At 33.2% G+C, this 26,494-nt stretch overlaps 1 protein-coding gene across 4 annotated transcripts in view; it reads right to left on the bottom strand.

Annotated features, from left to right (window-relative positions):
- Window positions 1–26,494, bottom strand: part of CPED1 (cadherin like and PC-esterase domain containing 1) — a 317,128-nt gene that overhangs the window by 154,160 nt on the left and 136,474 nt on the right. For all 4 annotated transcript variants that reach the window (XM_009243173.4, XM_054559715.2, XM_009243172.4 and 1 more), the window contains 9 exons: window positions 23,142–23,284; window positions 21,719–21,791; window positions 20,354–20,521; window positions 19,140–19,244; window positions 17,392–17,561; window positions 13,794–13,864; window positions 11,603–11,653; window positions 6,663–6,849; window positions 5,533–5,701 (listed from right to left, as the gene is read on the bottom strand). In XM_009243173.4, coding sequence (XP_009241448.3) covers window positions 5,533–5,701; window positions 6,663–6,849; window positions 11,603–11,653; window positions 13,794–13,864; window positions 17,392–17,561; window positions 19,140–19,244; window positions 20,354–20,521; window positions 21,719–21,791; window positions 23,142–23,284 — 1,137 coding nt within the window. The remainder of the gene's footprint in view (window positions 1–5,532; window positions 5,702–6,662; window positions 6,850–11,602; window positions 11,654–13,793; window positions 13,865–17,391; window positions 17,562–19,139; window positions 19,245–20,353; window positions 20,522–21,718; window positions 21,792–23,141; window positions 23,285–26,494) is intronic.

Genomic DNA, 26,494 nt, shown 5'->3' with positions numbered 1-26,494 from the left:
ACCCTATTCTGGTGCAACATTTTGAGGGCAAAATGTATATGACACCATAGATCATCTATACAAATCAACTTGTGTGAATATTATATTGTTCCCCATGTCAAAAATTTTTGATTTGGAAAGGGGTATTAAAAGAAATGTTCCCCTATGTGTATAGCAATTTTCTTATAACATAAGTATATTTTATTAATTCCTAAACCTGACATATTTTAGCCACAATAACAGTTTATTACTTTCTAAATCTTTCTTCCTAACAGCAAAACATTATACTGTTTATGGGTAAATCAAAATGAAATAACAGACTCATTATATTATACGATGTTTTAAGTTTCATGAACAATCTTTTCTGTAATTGAATGCATGTTTTTGATTGTAATAATTACATTGGACAGAAAAGAAGACAGATTAATGAATAGAATAAAGAGCTGTCAGAATAGTATCACGTCTACAGAAATGATTTAAAACACAAAGATGAAAGATAAGAATGATTCTACAACATACAACATTGAAGCATTACTCATAAATTATTCACACTCCTAGTAAACACATAGGACAGTAGAAATACAGAAACCCATTTGTCTAAACCAGTGGTTCTCAATCAGGGTTGACTTTGTCCCTCAACAGACATTTCGCAATGTCTGAAGACATTTTTGGTTGACACATCTTGCGGAGGGGGTTGCTATAGGAATCTAGTGGATAGAGGCCAAGAGTGCTGCTAAACATCCAACAATAAGGAGAATAACTACCCCGGAACAAAGAAATACCCAGCTTCAAATGTCAATAGTGCTGATATTGAGAAATTCTAATCCCAATCTGGTTATGTGTTATGTAAATTAACTCTTTCTCCTTCACTGGTAATAACTAAACTAAGAGCTAATTAAACTCAGAGCTGTCTCTGGGACAATCATATACAAATTCTAATTGGCATAAGAATAATTAAAATATAGACATTAAATAAACTCAAATAGTTCACTATGGCTAAGTAGGTACTTAAGAATGTTTGATAAAATGTCTATTAATAAATTAATCAAATTATCTTACTATTTATCAAAATGTTATTGTAATTGATTTTTTAATTGACTGGTATGCTTTATCTTTGCTTACTCTGCCATGTTAGTCTTTTGGCAAAATGGTAACATGCAGAGTTGATGCTCAGAAGGTAAGAGAATAGGAGAAGGAGAAATTAGGAAGCTTGATTAATCTTAAATTGGTTTCTTCTTCTTTGGTTATTTGGAAGTGGATGGCCTTTTAAGTTTGCTGTAGTTTGAATGTCCCCAAAATTCGTGTGTTGAAACTTAATCCCCATTGTGATGGTATTAAGATTTTTAGGATGTGATTAAATCATGAGAGTTCCACTCTCATAAATGGATTAGTCCCTTATAAAAGTGCCGGAGGTAAATACTTTAGACCCTTTTGCTGCCCTTTGCATCTTTCCCCATGTGAGGACATAGAATTTTCCCTTTTTGCTCATTTCCCCCTTCCACCATGTGAGGATGCAGCACGAAGAACCTCACCAGACACCAAAGGCGAGTGCTTTGATTTTGGACTTCCCAGCCTCCACAACTAAAGGAAATAAAATTCTGTTCTTTATAAACTACCTAGTCTCAAGTATTTTGTTAGAGCAGCACAAATATATTAAGACAATGTTTATTTAAATTTTAATAATGGGGTTCATTAGGCCAAAATCTAATTTGAAATATAGGGAGAAATTACAATTTTTCCCTTTGACCTATAAATAAAATATAATAAAAGTTTAGTTCATTTTCAATTAGATTTGCCTACATAGGCTTTGGGGATTCAAATGTAACAGCTTGCCATTTAATCTGCAACAGTTTGACTCTAGATTTCAGCCCTGCGAATATAGTGAGGACACTGTGGTTGTTGACAGAAAACGAAAAAAAAAAAAAAGAACAGCTTGGAAAAGTAAAAATTTGTAAGTCTCATGATGTATATCTGCTTAGCTATTAATTTGAAACCTAAAGACACTAATGAGATTAAATATAAAAGAGAAATAATAGAAAAGTCTATGGGTTAGAATTTTAAGTGGAATCTATGGTGAGAAAATTTTATCCCTCCTGTTGACTTCCCCCAGCTCATGAAGCCACTTGTGCCTAGTAAAGTATCTAAAGCAGTCCGTATTATTCATGCCACATTTTTGGGTTCACTCATTTGACACTTTCTAAAAAGTACTAGTGCTTATCAGATAGTTTTCCATGTTATAAAATATAATACTTACTGGGGGACCACACACAAACTGTAAATTAAGACCTTGTGGAAAGGATTCTTATAAATTACCGACATACTTTTCTGCAATCGTCTGTAGGATTCATCCCACAAGAATTTTCTAATATTTTTCTTGATATTATAGTAACATTTTCCTGACATAATCTATTCTTTGAGGTAATGGCGTGATAATTAACTTGTTTCTGATCAATATAACATTGGAGAAACATGTCATGGAAGAAAGGAATACATAACTTTCCCACCAATCTTTTTTCTAAATTTATCGAGGTATAATTTATACGCAGTATACATAATTTATATATATACACAAATACACATGTATAGTTGATATATTGTATAATTTTAAACAGTAGATTGCAAAAATCTTAAGTGCACAGTTAATTAAATTTGTATCTATCTATATAGCACCTAGTTATATATGTAACCACTACCCAGATTAAGATATAGGACATTTGCCCAGAAAGTTCCCTCATGCTTAGTGGTACCCACACCTTCTAGGTAACTGCTATTCTGACTTCTATAAACATAGATTAGTTTTGCTTATTCTTGAACATCATATCAGTGAAATACAGTATTTCTTTATATATCTGGCTTCTTTTAATTTTTTTGTTTTTAATTGTTGTGGATACATAATAGTTATGGGATACATGTGATATTTTGATATAAGTATACAATGTGTAATGATAAAATCAGAGTAATTGGGATATCTATCACCTCAAGTATTTGTCATTTCTTTGTGTTAGGAACATTCCAATTCCACTCTTCTAGTTGTTTTGAAATATGCCATGAATTACTGCTAACTACAGTTGCCCTGTTATACTATTGAACATTAGACCTTATTCCTTCTATTGGTGTTTTTGTGCCCATTAACATCCACTCTTCATCCCAGCCTCTCCACTGCCCTACTCAGCCTGTGGTTAACCAGCATTCTAGTCTTTATCTCCAGATATCCACTTGTCTTTGGCTCCCACATATGACTGAGAACATGTGATATTTGTCTTTTTGTTCCTGACTTATTTCACTTAATATAATATCTTCCAGTTCCATCCATGCTGTTGCAAATGGCAGGATATCATTTTTATGGCTGAGTAATACACCATTGTATATATGTACTACATTTTCTTAATCCATTCATCCATTGATGGACACTTAGGTTGATTCCATATCTTGGCTATTGTGAATAATGCTGCAACAAACATGGGAATGCAGATAGCTCTTCAATATACTGATTTCCTTTATTTTGGAAATATACTCAGCAGTGGGATTGCTGGATTATACAGTAGTTGTATTTTTAGTTTTTTGAGAAACCTTGATACTGTTCTCCATAGTGGCTGTACTAGTTTACTTTCCCACAGAGTACAAGGATTCTCTTTTCTCCACATCCTTGCTATCATTCATTATTGATGTCTGGCTTGTTTTTATGAATGTAAGGTTTTGAAGATTCTTTCATATTTGTGTGTATCCGTACTTCATTTATTTTTAATGCCCCAATAGTATAATATTGGATTTGTTTCCTTTCTCACTGAATTATTTTCAACTTTTAGCTACTATGTATAAAACCAGTATGAAGATTTTGTGTATGTGTGTCTTTTTACGGGCATATGAATTCATTTATCTTAGGTGTATAGCTAGAAGGACTGCTGAATCATTTATGTAAATTTAGCTTTAGTGGATACTGCCAAAGTTCTCCAAAGTGGTCAAACATTCACACTTCTCCCATCAATGTATGAAAAAAATGCTCCACCAAAAAGGGTAAGAATATTTAGTTTAGAAAGAATTATACACACATAAATATACACAAATATACAAAAGCACACCTCCCTCTAAGTTTTTGTTTATTTTTTTAAACATTTTTGGTGTGGCTATATTATTTGTTCTTCAATTCAGAAGCAAGTTGAGACAGCAATCCAAAGAAAGCAAATTGAAAGGTCAAAACCTGAGAGGAACATATTTTAAAGTCTTCTCCATAGTGTAGATCAGTGTTTCCTCAAATCTGTCCCACAAAAAAATATTAGTAGCTATTCTATTAAAACCATATCAAATAAGTTTGGAAATGAAACATACTATATATTTTCCATACTATAAATGAACCATCATTTAAATTAGTATATTAGAGGTTCAGGGAAGTCCTATAGTAAAGACATCCACTTAACTTTGTTTAGCTTATTGCTTCATCAACCAATGGGTTTACTTGACCATGTAACTCTATTCTACTCTTTTTTAAGTATGCTTATTAATATCTTTGAGAATAACATATTTGTCTTTCTTCGAATGAATCTTCAGACCAATGTGAAATTCCATTTGATTTAGTGGTCATTCCTAAATTAGTGATATGTTTTCCTTAAAAAATAAAAATTATACCAATCCCTGAGATTTTTAAAGCTCTTGGAAACAGATAAGACGGTGGCAGGGTGATTACTGTGCCTGGCTGTTACATTTATAAAAAACATGGTAACCATACTACCTATCAAGGCCCAGTCAGCAATACCTCTCTTTTACTAACCAGCTATTCTTCAAAGCTCCCAGTAACATATAATTTGACATGATATATTTGCAAGTATACTTTCTGAGTGAATTAGTAGATATGTGATAAAAATACCAATTACTACTTCCCTGGAATCACCTGTAGCAGTATATGATATGAGGAAATGTACAAAGTTATACATAGGTCCTTAAAAGAGCAAAAATAGGGAAAAACCATGGAACAAAAGTGTTAGGGTAACATTCACCCTTCTCCAAAATGAACAAGGTTTCAAAATGGTATGTGTTGCTCACAAGAGAAACTACAGCCTTGTGAAATGATTACTGTATGAGAAGTGAATGAGAAATATAACTATCCCAAGCAAATTTAGTTTCATTTATCCAGTATCCGTTCTGTAAAACAGTTTCATAAATTTTCCTCTTATTCTTCAAAGTAAATTCTACTAAATCTAGTTTAAAATTTCAAAAGTAGATCCAGGGACAAATCCAAGAAAAATAGCCCAATTTAAAAGGAAAATGTGAAACCGATTTCACAACTAAGTGTGAGTCCTCAGACATTTTTTTTGAACATTAACCACAATAAGTCCACTGAAAACAATGAGCACAGACAGTAGCCATCACACTAAAAAGAAAATCACTCACAACGAGGTGCCTTAGATACCTGGCTGGGATTCTCACTTTTTTGAAACGAGACCACAGTTTTGATTTCAAGGCATACAATTTCTTGTAATAATTTTCATTTGGCATTTTTCGCCTGGATTAACAGATCATTCCCAATTCAACCCAAATGCAAATGTAAACTTCACTTACCTGCACAAAACCACATGCTGTGAAGGCCTCAAACAAGGGCAGACTTGGGCGGTCTTCTCTATAGATGGTGAGTTTGTACGTGATCAGGGTCTCACCGTGTGCTGGAGATTCATCCACAACAAATATTGAGATTTTGTTCATTCCTAAGCCCAGAGGGTAGCTGGCAAAGCTAGAAAGAAAGAGGGAGAGAGAAATAGAATATGAATAGGGGAGATTTATTCAGCCCAAACTGATTGACATATCAATATTTACTAAATACCTATTTGAATAAATAACAGGAAAGGTCTGTACAATTTCATAAGAAACCTAAAATATGAAAATAAATAAATATCTCTTTCACAGTACTTTACTATGCCAAGAGTGTTCTTTTAGGGCAAGTTATATCTTCCACAATTAAAGCGAAGGAAACTAATATTTATTAACTACCTGCCAGGGTCACACATTATCTCATTTAATACAATAGGATTGTCCCCATTTTAAATATAGAGACCATGACCTAGAACTGGTAAACACATCATTCAAAGTCACATAGAAGAGTCAGGGTTTGGAACCCGGGTTGTCCTGACTTGAATCCTTTCTTTCTACTAGATGTGGCTCCCGAGGGTTCCAAGTAAATTTCTTTCCCTACAGCATGGAACCATGAGTATCTTCTTTGCTATGGACACAGCACAGAACAAGGTTCTATCTTCTTTTTAAAATTATAAACAAAAGAGTTGCTGACTTTTAAAAGAATCAATAGGCAAAAAAGCCAGTGAGGTTAGGAAAGTTAGTGGCACTGTGTCCACAAATTGTGCACCAATTGGTTTAAGCAATCAATTTTTGAATATTCAAAAACTTGACATCTTCAACAAAGTTAAAACATGAAGACAACAATAAGTAAAATTTTTCCTTAATGGATCTTCTCTATATTTCATATCACAAGATCCTTTCTTGTTAAAATATTGTTACAAAGATGAGCTGCAAAGGTTGCAAATCTTTTTTAAAAACAAATGAGAAGGGGAAAGTTCACACCCTGGCAATCTTTCAACTGATCTTATGAATCAACTTTTCTGAACCACTTTCAAACGTTGCATCAAATGTCTACTTCCCAGTATGGTGTCTCAACACAGCCCCAGTCAACATCCTCATACCTTGGCCCTGCCTGCTCGTACAGGCGCACCTTGCACTGACACTTAGGAGTCTCCACTCCAATTGTCACTGTTACCACATCAAATGGGACTTCAGAGTAATAATCTTTGATCTTTGGATGAAAGTCAGGATTTAGTTCCAAATGTGGATGTGTGAAGATCTGCTTGATATGACATGGTGTGTTTTTATCTGTTAAAAAAACAAAAACAATGACAAAGACAACTGTGAATTGGGTAAATATCTTTAAATAATATATGATTAGGTTTTTCTTTTTCTGTTTCCTTTGAACAACTTCAATGATCCCTGCTGACTTTCCAATCAGTACGCTGATCATAGTTGATTTGTGGCTGCAGCTGGCTTTTCAATTCATCAGATTTTGTAGAATTTGCCTCATATAACAGCTGTTGACTTTAGTCAGTGTTACATAGATGGTATTTTCTGCTCAGCCCTTGAAAGTTTAAAGGCACACAAGGTGGGAAAATGTCTCTCCTGTGGATTGATAACATTTTTGTGATATTTACTGTATATATCAAGCAACTATGTAAGTGGGAGTGATGGCTCTGTGGGATGGTGGCAGAAGGGGACCAGCAAGGAATGAGGAAAATTTCTTAATGTGGAGTGTCATTGAAATACCACTTGATTGATATAGTATCTTATAGGCAGTGTGGGGCAAAGACTGCAAACTCCAGTATTACACCAAACAGACACAAAAACAAGGGCATCCTGAAACTGCTCCATGCCCAGGCCACCTTACTTGGGAAAGTACCATAAAGTATAAGAAAGAAATACTATACTCTGCTCCATCCTGTCATAGAACCTAGAATATTACTTCATACCATTGATTCTGAGGCATTAAAAAAACTTTCTCTTTGTTAGCCCAATTATTTACAGCTTTATTTCAGTGAGAAAAAAAGAAAAAATAGTTTTATAGGCACATACATCAGCTACTGTTAAGTTATATTCAATGTTAATGTTTAGAATAAACAAATTACCCAAAAGCTTAACAAAGTGTTTTTCAAAGAAATGTCAAGGAGCACTTCATTCCATCAATACTTTCCAATTGTCAACAAAATGCCAACAAAGATAAACATACAAAATTCTATAAAAATCAGTAAAATTAAAGTATCTTGGTGTTGCCTTACATAAAATGTTCAGTGACGTTTAACAACATGGCAACAAAAAAGATAACACAGAATTTGCTACAGAAAGCTATAAAACTGAACTTAGAGAAAGGAGATTATTTTATTAACTGTTGTTTTTTCCTCTGCTTTTACATAGCTATAATATTGATTTTCCTAAAATCACATCTGATGATTTGTCTTCCATTCTTTAGTGGTTTCTCATCATTTCCAGAGTCAAGTCCAAGCTCCCAATAAGGCAAACAAGGCATTTCACAATCCCTTCCTTGTCTTGCTCTCCAGCTGCATTGCCCATTTTGCCCAGTCTTTGTGCTTCAACAAGACCAAAATTTTTATTTTTCTTTGATGGACGTGGAGATGCACCACCAAATCCATGACGATGGGTACCACCAACCCATATGGATGCATCATTCTAGTTCTGGGGACTAGGTCTCTGTATAGCTCCCATTATGGACTAAAACAATTAAAATGAAAAAAAAAAACCTATATATTTCTGACCTATGCTCTATAGTTTTCTCAGGCTATGGAAGAAAAACAAATTCAGGCATAAATTATGAACAATAATAATACAATAGATATACTGTAATTTTATTTCATAAAAAATCTTAATAAAAAATAAACAACTAGTAATGTTGGTCGAATAACTCATTGAATTGGGTAAACTGTCTGCTTCATTAATTTTACTTGTAATTTGACCTAATGGTCAACCAAAGATAGTATCTGGCTGATAGATGTAGGTGGACTACATCTATAATTTCAACAATCCTAACAGCCCCTGAAATTTTCTTATAATAAAAAAGAAAAAAGAATGAAGGCAGAAATTGTTTTTATTAGAAGTCATTCTGTAAAGGACCACAGTTTTTAATTCAAATTCAACCACTTATTAATAATACATTCTTTTTTCATCAAAGTTTTTTCTCCAGAATTTTCTCTGTTAAAGACCCTGAGGTAAGCACAATAAAAACAAGATATTATTAATCATGAGATTTGATTCAAATGGCTGCAAACCCAACATAACATTAAACAAGCTGGAGTTGAGTTACAGGCTGTGCTTTGGAAACGACCATTGCCCAGGCACAAAGGGAATATAAACAGTCGCACTTTTCTGCTCAGAACTAGCAAAGTGAATAACAAAGAGGAAGATCTTTTTTCAAAATAAAACATAGAAGATGTGCTTTAACTTGATAGAATACATTTTTATAAAGATTCTCTGAGAGTTAATTTCCCTGCAGTTTATACTTTCACTTAATAGTCACGGTTTTCAATGGGGTCTGCCCTCCTTAGAAACTGAAACAGCCCTAGATGACAGGAAATAAATGTGCAATCGTTCTTTTCAGCAAGTGCTTACTTTTGGTTTCATCAGAAAGTCTCCACCTCTGGTGTGAGCACTATCTCCTAAACCCCTGTCTGAAAGCTGATTTAGTTCTGACATCATCTTCCACTGAAGTATCAGTGTTGCCGCCTACAAACACCTGGTGTTTGCTTGGCATCTTTCCCATCCGAGTCTCAACTTGTCTCAGGCCAGCTTACCTGAGATCTACGGAGAACCCAGCACGAGGTACAGTGGAAGCAGGCTGCTTAACCTATTTGGCAAGTATATATGGGAAAGCTGTTTGAAGTTTTGGTCGCTTTTAATGGATTTCTTTTAACCACAGAATTTGATTGCTCTCTTGAGGAATAATCATAACTCATATTGAACATGAGAAGAGCCTAGACTCTTAAAGATAATCCCACCTGTTCTGAGGCATCCTCACATCATTTTTAAATCTTATTTTATACCATAAAAGCAGGAAGATTAATTACTAAAGATCCACGCAGGACTAATTTTTATCAGCATAAAAACATGAACAAAGTTAAAGTGCCTATCTAACATGTTCACATCATCTACACCATACCACCTGGGAACCGGAAAAAAAAAGTGAGATCATCCAATGCAATCCTTTCATTTTACAAATGAGAAAATAGAAGCCCAAAGAGGTGAAGTTGCTTTCTGGATGTTGCATCTTGCCTTGGGCCTGGCACAGAGTGGACCCTCAACAAGTGTTCATTCTAATTTTTCTCCTAGTTTTCTCACTAGTCCTTTTGCCACCATACTCTAGACAACAGTTTTCCAGGAGAATGGAGTAGCATGTATTTTACTGGGGGTAGGAGATTGGATGGTGAGTGCAGGGAAGGAATGGCATAAGTAATACTTGCTATCTTTGTTCTCTATTAGCAATACTTTATTTAAAATGCCATTTTCTTTAATTGGCTATATATGTTAATTCTATTAAACTATATTATTATAACATCTCAGCCTACCATGACCTTAACAATAGTGATAAAACATCATGAATGAATTAAATTGCATTTTAGATGAAAATTAGATTTTATTAAATTCAAAGACGTCTATTAATAATAAATTAGGCCAGCCACGGTGGCTCATTTCTGTAATCCCAGTACTTTGAGAGGCTGAGGCGGGAGGACCACTTGAGGCCAGGAACTCAAGACCATCCTGGGCAATGTAGCAAGACCTCATTTCTATACAAAATTGCATAAATTGTCCAGATGTAGTAGCTCATGCCTATAGTCCTAGCTACTTGGGAGGATGAGGGAGGAGGATTGCTTGTGCCCAGGAAGTCGAGGTTGCAGTGAGCTATGATGGTGCCACTGCACTCCAGCAAGGACAACAAAGTGAAATCCTATCTCTAACAAATAAATAAATAAACAAATAATATAATAAATTAAACCTATATCTATACTTTTTTCAGCTTTAATGTTTTACTGAAATTGATTTTTTATTTGTGGAAAACTAAATTTTCTAAGTTGATTTTTAGCACCAAATACATACAGCTATATATATACATATACAAACACACACATATATATATATATTTTTTAAGGTATACATTATCAAGAAAAATCTTGCTATATAGAACTCAATTTTTCTACAATATATTATAGGATATTAAGAAAACTCAGGAGCTTTTCTTTTTCTTTTCTTTTAGAGACAGTGTCTTGCTATGTCACTCAGGCTGGAGTACAGAGATGCAACCATAGCATACTGTAAGCTCCAACTCCTGGACTCAAGTGATCCCCCTGCCTTGGCCTCCCAAAGCACTGGGCATATAGGTGCATGCCACTGTGCCCGGCCTAAATTCAGGAGCTTTGAACAGGGAATCTGAAGATCTAGCTTTGCAATACAGTTCAGGCACTTAATAACCCTGTGACTTTGGAAAAATCAATTAGACTCTCTAAGATGATATATTTGTGAGACCATCGTAATAATAATGCTGACCACAATGAAGAAAATAATTTTTAAATTTAAAGTTAATACAAACTTAAAAGTACTTACTTTTCTCCTATTATGTCTTGGTTAAAAAATGAATTTAAAAAATTGAAAATTGGCTTAAAAACTCTCAACTGTTAAAAAGAAAATTCTACTCAAGTACTAACCATTACAGCAACAATCTGGTGAGAAAGAAATCACCGCCAGGTAGTGAGACCCCTAAAGATCAGTGTATAAAGCTGATAAGCCAAGCTCTTACATCTGAAAGGCTTCCAAGGCAATGCCCTACAACTCCTAAAACCCTTCAAAGTGGGTTTGGAAGTCATTGTCCTTAAACAAAAAAATGTAATATTTTATGTTCTTATGCCAAAGTGATAGATACTGACTCCATCAGAAATCTAATAACTTCTAAAATTTACTTTAACAATTATCAGCCTAAGATACCCACATATAATAAAATGATGGATTTTTTTTCAAAGTAAGGCTGTTCCCTAATTGTTTATTATGCTGCTACAACACTTTAATCTCAACTCACCATCACTGCAATGTATTTCTTTATTTTCATTTTTAATTTGTGGAACTGCAGCTAAAAAAAAAAGAAATGTAAATTTAAAATAAAAACCATTAATCAAAATGTTAAAATATACATTTAGCTATTAGATAACTTAATAAAACATGTTTTTTATTTAACTTTTATTATACTAGTGAACACTTCTAAGTAAAACTGTAAACTACAATAAAATGTTATTTTATTCAAAGCTCAGAAGAATTATTATTTCAAATAGAAAAATATTAAGAGAGAAAATGAATGGTCTAAATGCCATTTATTGCCTGAAGTTGATCAGCCAAGGTTCCTTATAGTTTCTATATCCTATGACTATAATTTCCCAAATCATTAGAATTATAAAAGTGCCACCCAGTTTGTTCCAGTAATATTTACTCTATATTTTTTAATTCAACCAAATATTTATTTTAAAAACTGCTTAATACATATTTATGAAACAAATGAATAAAACACTCAGGGTGCTTAAATCATTCATTTATAGAGGAAAAAACTGGTGGGCAAAAGAAAGGCAGTTTCTCTCAGCTCTTCACTGCACCTACTGATTCATTCTATTGAACCAGTGATTCTCAAATTCTGGCCTCAGAATCATCTGAAGGGCTTGTTAAAAGACAAATTGCTGGGTCTCATCACCAAAGATTCTGATTGAGTAGCTCTGAATTGCTAGGTTTCCCAGGTGATTCTGGGGAGAGGGGGACACACATTGAAAACCACTGTATTGGGCTAAATCCTGTTTCACAATAGAACAACTTTGAACTAAAAAAAAAATATTATAGACATATAGGTGGGTACTTCTTTTCATTTTTTTCTTTTTAAAATTAGAAGTATTTTTTTTTCTTGTAACAAAAAGCTCAGATGTTCTTTGGAATGAAAAAATGAGAAAATAGAGATAAGCCAAAGGGGAAAAATATAAATCACCTTTAATTTTTCCTGAGCTTCACGGTGAGGTAGCCAATTGTTAGGTTTAACAATAGATCATAAACAATTTTCATGTCATAAATATTCTTTCACAACAGAAGAATGGATTTATAACATTTTATTTGACGACTCTAGCTTAATTTGTGTGTCCAGTCCACTCTTATTGCAAGTAATGAACTCTATTTTTTTAATTTGTTGATAATTTATGTAATTAAATTTTGTATATATTATTTCCTTAAAATGAACATTTAGAAGTAAAATTTCTGATCTATAAAAATAACTTTTAAAGCTTTTCTTATATTTTAAATGGCCCCTTAATAGAGGTTGTTCTAATTTATACGTCCACCAGCACTATGAGAATACTTATTTCCCTACACTCTCTCCAACTCTACTATCTTTTTTAAAGTTTTATTTTAATTGACACATAATTCTGGGGTATAATGTGAAATATTTTGATACATGTATACACTGTGTAATGATTAAATGTGGCTAATTAGCATACCTATCACTTCAAACATTTATCATTTCTTTGTGATGAGATCATTCAAAATCCTCTCTTCCAGCTATTTAAACATATATATTGGTTAACGATAGTCATCCCACTTTTTAATAGAACAACAGAATTTTTTCTTCTACCTAACTATAACCAATCTCTGGCCACCTCCTTCCCTTCCTACCCTCCCTGGCCTCTAATAACTACTATTCTATTCTCTATGAGAGCATAAAACTGGTAACCCCTCTCTATTTCTGTGAGATCAACTTTTTTCGATCCCACATGAGTGAGATTATGGGGTTTTTTATCTTTTTGTGTCTGGCTTATTTCACTTAACATTCTCCAGGACTATCTATGTCACAAATAACAAACAACAGGATTTCTTTCTCTTTTGTGGCTGAATAGTATTCCATTGTGTATATATACCCCCATTTTCTTTATCCATTTATTCACTGATGAACACTTAGTTTGATTCTATATCTTGGCTATTGCGTGTAGTGCTGTAGTTAACATCAGAGTACAAATATCTCTTCAACATACGGAGTTCATTTCCTTTGGATAGATATTCAGTAGTAGGATTGCTGGATTCCCTCTCTATTATTTTAAGAAAATCCTTTCCAAATTTAAGGGAAAATAGCATTTCCTCATTTAATTTTCATTTTTGACTGCTAACGAAGCTAAATATTTTTGCGTTTTTTTGCCAGGAAATACTTATTTTTATGTTGAAATAAGTGGGAATATCTATATTTTTACCTTTTTTATTTTCTATTGCATCAAATGGCACTTGTGGTTTTTCAATGTTCTTCTCTTCTGTGAAAGAATTCCTGCAAATGCAATGCCAAACAACTCTGGATTAGTGAAATGAACAAAACGCGTGGAAATTACATCTAACACACTATCTTTTCTTCTGTATGGGCACAGTTACTTTGATGAACACAAAAAAACGCTTTCTGCATTTCAATCCTCAAAACTGGCAATCTACCCTCAAAGGAAGTAGGTGGAAATCTCATCATCCCTAATCAGTAGAAGCATATTTGAAGAAAACCAGGGTAAATAGTCCCTCTCAGTCCAAATCTGAGGAATCTCAGATAGCTTGGGTCCAATAGAAGTGATTCAAGAATACTCATTCTTATTGGAAATCTGTTTGGCTATAGTTATACTGTTTTGGAGCAAAAAATCTTGGAATCACCGAGGCACAGCCTGAGAAGAACATACATTTAATTGAAGAAATATAAGTATACCATGCAGAAAATGACCTATGCCTTGCCAAGTCTTCTACCCTTAAACTCTAATTAACAGTAGTGAATAGTAAGGGTTAGTTAAATTCTGGTGTGTTCACCTAATTTTCTCTGTTGTATAACTAACTAAATACTTGGCCAGATTGCCCTTTAAATCCTCAAATTTGGGACCAAAATAATTTAAATTGCAGACGGAAAAATTGCTGTTCCTGATGATAAAGAACAGCAGGCAGGATCGTCCGCAGGCCCCGACAAGACTTTCCTGTGCTGGTGCAAATCTCCATTTCTACCCCAGCACAATGGAGATAACAATGTTTACCTTACTTCACAGGGATGCTATGAGAGTTAAATACAATTTTCTTTGTTAAATAACATTTTAGAAATATGTATTGTCCCAGATATTGTGCTGGGTACTGTAATGGAGAAGAGATGAATAAGACATATTCAGCTCCAAATATAAACATCAGCTAGGAAATTTAAAAGCATCAAGGAATTAAAATTATTGCTAATGTTGGAAGTCATGATAATATTTTGCAGTTTTATTTTAAAAACTGTTTATTCCAGGTGACTTTTACAAAAGTTACAGAAACTGAAGTTTGGAAAGGTTACTATCTTAATGGAATGAGACACTTTGTATGTAAAGGCATCTTGCAGTGATTTTCTGCATAATTTTGTGAATACATTGTTTCAAATCCATGTGGATTTTCATTGAAAGCATTTCCTTAGAGCAATGTACAATGCAACTGTATTTCTAGGAAGGTAAAATTAGCACATGGTGCACCATGTTGATTTTAAGATTTTCATTCTGTTCAGATTTACACTAATTCTGTTGAGATCTCTGGATTTTGAGCCTCAGGACAAACATGTAACTATTACCGAGTATTGTCATGCTTTCCTGACTTTCTCACTTCATTGCTACAAGACAATGATCTTTCCTTAAAAGGAAAGATGAAGTCATTGAACACAGGTAATGTACATCCATAAAGTTGACATTTTCTATAGAAAAAAACTGTGGTAACCATTGAGAAGATAAGGACAATGATGGCCTCCCTGTCTGCGTGATGTACTGGATCATCAATGAGCCCCGGACCAAAGCACTTGGCCATGGATGAGAAGGCTAGGGTCCTAATTCCAACTCTATTTCTATTAGCTTTGTAACCCCAGCAAACAACCCATCTTATTAGCACTTCATTTTCTCATCTGGAACAGGTATATAACATGCATCCTCATTGCAATATGGCATGAATGATAATTAAATATATACACATTCACTGGTAACCTTGAAGATAATTAGATTTGGGAATTTTTTTCTTGAATGCAAATGAAATTAGCAATATACTAATTGCTTGTTGACAAACATAGTAAGGTTTACTTGTCTCACTATTAACTTAAATATTTCAAACTTGTCTTGCTTTTCCCATTAAAACAAAAAACAACAACAACAAAAAAAACATTACCCCCACTATAGAAGCTAAAATGATCATTGAATAGAAACATGGAAAGAAAAGTATACTGATATTTACCATCTACCTGTGCTACAGCATATCAGATGCTATGTAGCAAATGAAAGTTATTTTATGTAATCATACTGAAATATACATAGTTCATAGTATAATGTATATTTTGCAGATAAGAAAACTGAGTCTCAGAGGGGTTCAAACCTGTCTTCATAAATTCTAAAGTTGGGATTTTTGAATATAGTCTCTATGATTCAAAAAAGTCCTTACCCTTTCCAACTATACTCAACACTGACCATTAGTAAATTTTCTTATTGGAAGAGAATTCAATCTTCTAAATTTAAGATCAGAACACTGCTTAACCTTACAACATACATGGCGCTTGAGAAAAATTTGCTTGGGAACAAACTTTCCAAAGTTTGAGTATCTTCAGGGAACTTCTTCAAAGTTAAAAAAAAAAACTTTGAAATAGCTTCCTGTGGAAATCAAGTCTGTTTTTCACCCATCTATAATAAATGAGACAGTCTTAGATTATTTGAGTGCGTGTAAAGTACAAAGTGTCTCTGAAGTATGTTATTTAAAACCTAATTTTCAAACACATAAACAAAACCTTCTGCTGGGCCTACTACTTCCAGGTATTGAGGAAATAAAACCAGCTTCTTAAAGCCATGGCAAATAAAGTGAATTCTGATCCCGGGAGATGTCCTAAGAATTCTTCAAATATATGATTATTCAAATTTTTGAACTGTAAAAATAAAGTTTTTATAGAACTGTTTTCACTATAATCCTGAGCAGAAAGAAGTGAAATGTAAGTCAATAGAGCTGAAGCCATGGCCTAGGGTGACTGCAAAAGACTTAAATGATTATGGCAGGGCCATTTAGTCTTTCATCTCCCTAGGAGGTTTAGGTTTATTTCTGTTTTGCTGCCAGTAGAAAAGTCAAATGCTCCCGTAATTCCATCCATATAAAAGAGAAGCAGAAAAAACCTTAGGTGTTGCCCCTTTTCCCTAACTAGTGGAGGTAAAATTTTATCTGTCTCAGTTCTCTCTTATTCCCTAATTACTACCTCTCATTAGAATGGAAGTGAAGGTGGGAAATTTTATCTTATCCAAATATTTTCCTCTGAGATTCTACCTTCTAAAAAAAGAAAAACCCCAAAGTTCTACCTTCTGAAACCAAAATAGGAATCAATTGTGACAAAGACAGAACAGACGTATATACATTCAATGGGTTTTGCTCAGAAAAAAGTCACACCTCAAAAACTTTCTAAATAAATAATTTTACTGTCTCAAGCTGCCACTCTGACTGATGGTTCATAAAACACATCTCACCTAATTACTTCTGTCTGATACCCTCACAATTCAAGAATATATATCACAGAAGAAAACTAGATTGAAACTTTCAATTCTAAACATTATAGTGGAGTCAAGTCATGTTGGTTTAAAAAACTGTTGGATACATTTTTATTAAAGTGTTTGAAGACCACTAGAATCATTATGGTTTCAATGTTTAAAGACATTTATTTTCCTGAGCATGGAAATTTGGACACACTTTTTTGTTGTTGCTGCTTGCTTTAACATAGGCAAAGCCTTTTGAAATCAATCTGTAAACTAGAGATTTTTTGGATTGTACAATTCAAATTTGTGGCTATCTTACCATTCCAGTGGAAGTGGCTGTGTCTTTTTATTCATGAACTGAAATTGTTCAAATACTTTTAAAAGAGACCAGTATTGGGTCAGGACTGAGCCAGGATTTCCCACAGGATTTGCCACATCATAAAATTCATGCATCAGTGACTGAATCCCAGGAGTAGCAGATGGGAAGAGCTGAGAACACAAAATATCAGCATAAGTTATGGAAAACAAATTATAATGTAGTATTACTATGAACAGCCTTATACTTAGTCATTTATTTAAAAAATCAGATATTTGTTAAAAATCCATTGGTCAGTACCATAAATTAGTTTTCTGTGAAGTTGTTGATGTAAATGCCACTTTTTATAAGAAACTAATTTTGTTGATTATCATATTTCCAAATAGGGTGAGTTTTTTTTTCTTTTCATTGAATATAAGCAGATTTCTCTTTCCTGTTACAGATACCAGAAGACACCTGAATAACAGAGTTAGGCAGCAGGAAGAATGAGAGAGCCTCTTGGGTTACAAATGAATTATGTCAGAGTGAGAAATATTAATCTTCCCCTCCTTCCCCCGCAAATAAAAATCTGTGGTTATCTCCTTTCTACTGTGAGAACCAGGAAACTGGAATTTTCTCTTTCTCTTGCAAAATAATTATTTAGTTCTTCCTCAAGTTATGGTGAGAAATGTTCTCCATATTAACAGTATCTAAAGTTATAAATTCTTGAAGAACGAGGCCAGATCCCTTTTATTATCTTTTTATAGTATTAAGTCAAACTGTCGTGAATGTAATACTTATACATTTAAAATAGTTAAAATGATATTGTGCCAACTCAATTATCTTTGGGGAAATTAGCTTACTGTGAATCCTCCAAAATTTGGGACCAAATTACAAAAAGGAGTACCAAACACTTTAATTAACTTAGTAAGTTGATTAAACTCATACAAGTAGTGTATGTATGTATATACATATATATATATACACATATACTTTTTACAAGTTAGATTAAAAACTTGAGTGAAACATCAGGGTAATAAGAAATGATTTATGATTAAGAATGCTATTTCAAGAAGATATTTCATATAAACAAATCTTAGGTGGAAAAATACCAATCATTTTAGTCTATAAAAGTATCAGAACTGGAAAGAAAACAAGTATTAAACATGCATTTCACATTTAATAAATTATCCTTTGATACTAACCAAGAAATTAACAAAATACATGGAAGATAAAATGAATGCCTTTTTTAAAAGATATAAGCCAGTAAAAGTTATAATTATTTACATTTTCTTTCTTTGAAGTTTGATAAAGAGTTATAAGAAATTAAGGTTTAGGCAGTCTTCTAAAATATTATTTTCAACTCTATATGATTTTACAAAAACAAAAAGGGTATAATAAGCAGAAATAACAAGGGTATAATAAGCAGAAATAACTTTTGGTTGCGTGTAAATGTTCTGAAGCTAAAAGTAAAACTTCTTCAGAAAAATGTTGGCATTTTCCCCTTGAGAACTGTCAAATTCTGGCAGCTATGCTAATCCCATATTCTTTTACCTTTAATAAGTCACATATTGTTTGCAAACTCTTAAAGTAATGCATATAAATCTTGCTCATTTTGCTACTTAGATCTCTGAAAAGAGCAAAGTAGCTTATAAAGATTTCTGTTTCTGAAAGAAATACTTAATCTAGTTTGATGTCAAAATCAGGTAGCTTACGGTGATCTACTCTAATCCCAGTCACCAAGAAAGAATCAAATGTCACTTTTGCTTTACCAGTTGGAATTGTCCCAGACTTCCAAGTTCCTTTATGAAAGTCATAATTGAGTTAATTTCTTCTAAGGATAGACACTGATTTAGTTCCTTTTGATAGTTTTCACCCTGTATTGGTAGGGGGAAAGAACTTAAGCAATTGTTAAAAAGTCAAACCATGTTCAACCCAATTACCTCCCATTTCATAAACCAATCAAATTTTGAGTTCTATAAACAACTGAGCTAATTAATGTTAAATAATACATAGCAACTTCAACTTGTCACAGTGGTGTCTGAATATAAGAAAACTTCATATTTGACAGGGAGGACCTGGATAAAATAGCTCAATGATGCTTTGGTAGTGAGGTTGGGGAGATGCTAACGTGTTATAAAAATCAATCTATGTTATTTTGAAGCACTCTGCTCTATTCATTGGCATTTGCCCAAATGTGACAATAGATATGAATGCTTAAAAAAAATAGTATTATAATTCAAGTCCTCTGACGTCAATCTGGAGCACTCACTGCTATTCTAGACTGCCTCCAAAGAGTTCTAACATTTCTTTTAAAGTATACTATAATACATGTAACGAACCTGCACATGTACCCTCTGAACTTATAAGATGAAAGAAAAAAATTAAAAAATAAAAAAGTATTCTGTAGCATACAATACATATTATTCATAATATCCACAAACATTTCGTAATCCCAGCACTTTGGGAGGCTGAGGCAGGTGGATCACGAGGTCAGGAGTTCAAGACCAGCCTGGCCAACATGATGAAACCCCGTTTCTACTAAAAATACAAAAATTATCTGGGTGTGGTGGTGCATGCCTGTAGTTCCAGCTACTTGGGAGGCTGAGGCAAGAGAATCTCTTGAACCCAGGAGGCGGAGGTTGCAGTGAGCCAAGATCGTGCCACTGCACTCCTGCCTGGGTGACAGAGCGAGACTCTGTCTCACAAAAAAAAAAAAAAGAAAAACAAAAAGAAAAAATGAGAAATTATGAACACTATACTCAATTTTCAACCCATAATTTTATCATAATCAGTCACTTACATACTTAGTTGACATAAAAATAATCTTAGTCCAGAGGTCAGAAAAAAATTAAGAAGTGTGATATAATAGATACCAATTAATTTGAAGTGAATTATCAAGCTGCTGAATTGCACAATAAAGAGAATGACACCTTCTAAGGAATGACTTGAAAAAATATTTATCAGTACACAAATGTGCACTTACCTTAAAAACATCTGATCTATAAAGTCTCTGAAATATCTCAGAAAATATGGAAAGTGATGATTCATTAGGGAAGAGAAAATTGAAAGTGTCATTTAAAAGGAATTCTTCTGTATTTTGGTCCTCAAAATCCATGTTATTATAATCTTGAAAATTTAAATGCTCGTGTACCTTTGAAAGAACAAAAACACAGCAAATATTTTTCATCGATTTACTTTTAAGACAATGGAATTACTTCTAAGACATGATTTATTTCCTGTTGGATTATAGATCAGAACTGACATCTAGTGGTCTTTTTGGAAGTCAACAGTTTTATAAATGTGAGTAATGTTTTTTTAAAGATACAATTTAAAGACACAATTATTTAATGTACAGTATAAGAAAATTAACTAATATAAAGTCACATTAGTTTATCTCAATACCCTTTATAGCTGAAGAATATGCTTTCATGGAAGATAATACATAACATTTCTTTCTGAACAACAGATTTTAAAAAGCATAATACAAATTATTAGGTATGCATGCAAAATAATGAAAAAATGAGTATTTAAAAGTGTCAATTAATAAAATTTTAAATTTTTATGGAGAAATCTTGGAATTATTTAACCAAATGTCTGAGCCATCTATAATGTAATTGGTTTACCGGAATAATAGTTTGAGGACATAGAAATGTTATACGAAGCTATATTCTACTTATATATAATTTTATCTTCCCCTTCTTCCTTTTTTCCCACCCTGTATTCCAAGGTAGAACTTTCTATAAACTAATTTAATAAATTATTTTTTATCTTTTTGCCTCTAAGGGCTATGTCAGAGGAAAAAAAAATATGTTGGGGGAGATAATATGAATGAGTGTATTTAATTTGAGAGGAAGGAAAAGAATCAAAATGGGCAAAAACACTTCACTCTACACATATCTATGTCAGAAAAAAAATTTCAAAAATTCCCATGGTTTTTTTAAACTAACTATAAACCAATTTTAAACTAAATATCTATATGTAAAAAATAAAAGTTATCTTTTTATAACCTCATGTAAATACGCCAGATAATCTGTTACTTTCTATTATCCACACACCCTCTTTTTTCCTTTAATGCATACTTGACTTCATACCACATTTATTTCACAAATAGTACTTGAACCATAGAAAAATTCATGTTTATTTTACAGAGACACATAGGCAGGATTGGACTCATAGTTTCTCCACATACTAGTTAATTCTCTGAACCACAGTGAATATAAGCCTACATTACTTTTGCAAATTGCTATTTATTGATTGGTTACTATGAATGAAAACAACAACAACAACACACACACACTGATCTTTCACCACAAGGTAGAAGCTCACATGAGGCCTTTGGCATACTGACCTGGAGCACTACAGGGTACATGAAACTGCCATAACCAATATCAAAAGTTAGAAGTTGAAAGCAGAATCTGCATCTAACATGAAAACACAAGGTACCATAAAAGTAAAGACTCATGCACATGTATGTTTATTACTGCACTATTTATAACAGCAAAACTTGGAACCAACCCAAATGCCCATCAATGATAGACTGGATAAAGAAAATGTGGCACATACACACCATGGAATACTATGCAGCCATAAAAAAGAATGAGTTCAAGTACTTTGCAGGGACATAGATGAAGCTGGAAACCATCATTCTCAGCAAATTAACCCAGGAACAGAAAATCAAACACTGCATGTTCTCACTCATAAATGGTAATTGAACAATGAGAACACATGGACACAGGGAGGGGAACATCACACACCGGGGACTGTTGGGGGGTGGGGGGCAAGGGGAGAGAAAGCATTAGGACAAATACCTAATGCATGCAGGGCTTAAAACCTAGATGATAGATTGATAGGTGCAGCAAACCACCATGGCATATGTATACATATGTGACAAACCTGCACATTCTGCACATGTATCCCAGAACTTAAAGTAAAATAATAATAATAAAAACTATATTCTCTTGCTACATTTACTCTTATTTGGTGTCATATTAATAATCACTATTGTTAATTTTCAATATGTCTACTAATTAAAAAGAGCAGTGGCTTGGATAATGTAAAATTACATGTGATAAATTTTTGTATTTGGATTCTGTTTTATTTCTTACAGAAAATAAAAATATACCTAAATATTCATAACACATTAAACTAAGCAATAAAGTTAATCCATGGAAACCTAAATACGAAGAAGAAAACTCTCCTACTCCTACATGCTAGGTACTTATTCACATATAAATTATGATAAGGTTTAAATTGATGTGCTTCCCCCACTTTTTGACATACTAGATTTAACATTTCCTTAGAACAAAGGCAATAAAAGTTATATTCAAGTAAACAGATATGGGAATAGGAGTTACTGATTTTTCTTAATAAAGTTCTTCATTTTCTCCTCTGCATTATGAAATCAGTGGGATATTTGAGAATGAAATTTATTATGTATAAGTAAAATTATACCTAGTCAATGCCAAGTATCTATGATAGAAATAGTTGCACTTGAAAAGGGGGCTGCAATTAAAAGATTAACTTTGAAAATGTGTACTTTACTTCTTGTTACCACTATTTAGATACTACTGAGTCTGTCACATGTTCTAAAGTTTTAGGATCTATAAATATGGCCACATATGTTTAGAAGATCATATTTGTATATTGACATAAAATTTTCCAAGTACCACCTACTTATGATAATTAAGATACATTTCCACCACCAATTTTTAAAAGATAGGTTTCTTTCTTTCTTTTCTTTTCTTTTTTTGAAATTAAAATTTGTTTTTTACCTATGGAAGGTCTTTGGTCCCAGAGTAGATGTTTCACTGAATACTTCAGCCGCTAGCAGGAGTTTGCCAATTGCTTCCTTCATAATATCAAAAGCCTGCTGAGGTGAACTGGCTCTCAGGAATGTCTCAAAAAATGTTTGCAGCTGTGAACAAAGTAAAGGATTCACGTGTTAAAACAATAGCCTCAGTTTGTCTATCATTTTCAAGGTGACCAATTTGAAGGACTGCTCTAGGTTATTTCTACTTGTCACACCCAAACCCCACCCCCACCTGATCAGTAAGTTTGGTAATCTAAGATACAGGTATATTGAAAGAGAAAGGTTTAAATATCTTGTAATTTAAATTTCTTTAGAAATGCTTAGTCCATTTTATTTTCCTCATTTCACAGCATCTAATCATGGCAAATGCAAGTCTTGTCATCAGAACTCCAAAGTTTCATTTGTAACTCTACTAACTAGGTAAGCTGGGCTTGCCTCTCACTGCTCTGAATCTTTGTGTCCTTCTCTTTACATTGGGATTAATATCTACCAACAAGAGAGATGTGAAGCCAAATTAGAAGAAAATGTATTTGAAAGTCATGTTAAAGTATGAAATTCAAATGTTAGTTTTTTATTATTATCAATTTTGGGGGCATATTAGAACAAAAATAAATATATCAAAGTTGCTTCTTCCTCATGCCATTGTTCTGTGCAAGATCTAGACAACCAGAAAAGACTCTGAGAGAATCCCAGTGTCCTGTCAATGTTTTAATTCTTAATTATTTCATGTGATAGGGCAGTATTACAAAAAAGGGGAAATGAAGCTCAATTGTGTCATCTTAAAAACACAATTGTTAGTATCACAAATAGCTGTTTTTATTTGCTTAAATATTAAAATAATAAAAACAAAACTACCTCTTGAGGATGCTTCATATCAAAGTTCAAGTGAATATTTTTTAAAAATATAAAAGAAATCTCATATTGATTCATAAACTTTCTCTGGATAAACATACTCTTTTAAAGATGAAGAACAAAAAATATTTTTTGAAAAAACATGCAGCAGGTATTCTATTAATGTTTTTTGGAAAAACAGACTAAATCTATCCAGACTACACAGGATTGCAAAGTGAAAAACTTTTGTTGCTATGATAAAGAAGGACAAATATTGGCCTGGATTGCCTGTGGAAAAATGGTAAATGTGTATTCTCAATGCACAAGCAAAATTCCCCCAAGATAAACAAATACTGGCTTCATAAACTTTCCAGTTGAAAACAGAAACCTAATAAGATTACACATAGAGACCCTAAGAATGCGTCATTAGTATTTGGCAATTGGGATGTTTTTCCATTTTACTAAGGAAAATAAATGTAATAATTGTATGATTGAAAGAAAACAAATTATTGCTAACACTAAAAATGTTAACACCCTTGATTCAAAGCAGAGTAACACTATGTTTTTCCAAGTAAAATTAACTCATCATATTTCATTCCTTTCACCATATTATGTAGAAAGGTTTATGTGTGACATTGTTGCATTTTTCTATTTCAATGTTACCTGAATATCACAGAGGTTAAGGTTAATAATATATGAAAGTTGGAAATGTCTACGTAGCATATGAGATAAATAAGATAAATTATAAGATTATATCTCCATGAGGAAGAATAATTAGCAAATTAATGTCTTAGGGTTGTACTTATTTCTCTAAAATGAAAATGATTATTTCTTAATTTCTTAATGTAACAGTGAGCATTTAAATATGGGATGCCATTCAATTCAACTTTTAGAGAACTGTAGCCTTTAGAAAGCCCTGTGTTCTGTGCTTTGGGAGACAAGTTGCATAGTACATAGGTATTATCTCTATAGACTCTAGAGGTATAAAGGTCCAGGTTCAATTTTGGTTTTGTGCCAAAGTTGTGAGACTTTGTGGGATTAATAGCAGTGCCTACTTTATAGAGGTATTGCTGAGATTAAATGAGAGAATGTACATAACGAATTTCACCACCCATCACATCCGTATTCAGTACATGTCAGCTCCTTTTATTTTTTATTAATTAAAACAAGACAGCCGGGCATGGTGGCTCAAGCCTATAATCCCAGCACTTGGGGAGGCAGAGGCGGGTGGATCACCTGAGATCAGGAGTTCGAGACCAGCCTGGCCAACATGGTGAAACCTCATCTCTACTGAAAATATGAAAATTAGCCGGGAATGGTGGCACACACCTGTAATCCCAGCTACTTGGGAGGCTGAGGCAGGAGAATCACTTGAACCAGGGAGGCAGATGCTGTAGTGAGCCAAGATTACAGCAATGCACGGCAGCCTGGGTGACAGAGCGAGACTCCGTCTCAAAAAAAAAAAAAAAAAAAAAAAATACAGATAAGTGTGATTCCTTCTTTTTAATTCATTCAGTATAGTGGCAAGGAAACTACATATGCTAGAAATGAAAGTAGAATCATGCAAGTGCTTAATATGAATTTTTTAAAAACCATAAACTTTCAAAGTCTCCCAAAGAAGGCACAACATTTATCAGTTCTTGTAACTAACTCACTTAGACTAACTAAGTGAACTAAGTGAGTGTCCGGTTACATTGCAATTTGTTACTCTAATTGTATTTCCTTGGTCAAATTACATGAGTTCTGAGAGTCTCAGTGCAGAATGACAGAACTATGCTCAATGATCTCATGAGACAATGACAAATCTGAAATTATTTGATGTTAATTCCATTCAAATGCCACCAGAACCTAAACAATTTCACCCATGCACTTTCTTAACTCACAAATACCTGAAGGAGCACCTTCACCTTTGCTGCTAATTTAAAACAGTCAAGCCATGAACTCAAATATTAAGGAGACTTCTTTCTCTCCATATCAACACTTCCAATTAATGTTTTTGAATTAAATAAATGTGAGAATATAAGTTCGCAAGGAAATCGGTACATTGGCCATAAAATAAATATGAATAAAAGAACATCTTGTAACTTTTAACATGACAGGAAACTATTTTATAAACTATAAATTTTCTTCCTTCAGTGTAAATTTTAGGGCAAAATAAATTATATAGAAAATGACTTTGTAAGATCATGGTTGTAAAACCAGTCAGCTAACGCACCATCATTTGTTTGTACCTGTGTAAAATTCAAGCAATAACTATTAAGGTATTTACATTTTTACAGCATTGATCCATTCAAGCAACTTATTCAGATACAAGTGGATGGACTAAAATTTTCAATTAATTAAAAATGGAAGGACAAGAGCAACAGAATGCACTTAAAGGTATATAGAAAAACTTTGATCATGTCTGATATCTTTTCCAAGGTATCCTTGTTACCTACTTCATTCCACCACATATTTTACAACTCCTCCCATGTTATGTTCTGG

Source organism: Pongo abelii, chromosome 6, assembly GCF_028885655.2.
Source record: "Pongo abelii isolate AG06213 chromosome 6, NHGRI_mPonAbe1-v2.0_pri, whole genome shotgun sequence".
Lineage (NCBI taxonomy): Eukaryota > Metazoa > Chordata > Mammalia > Primates > Hominidae > Pongo > Pongo abelii.
Note: the sequence above shows the minus strand (reverse complement) of the source record. Positions and strands in the feature narration are given on the sequence as shown.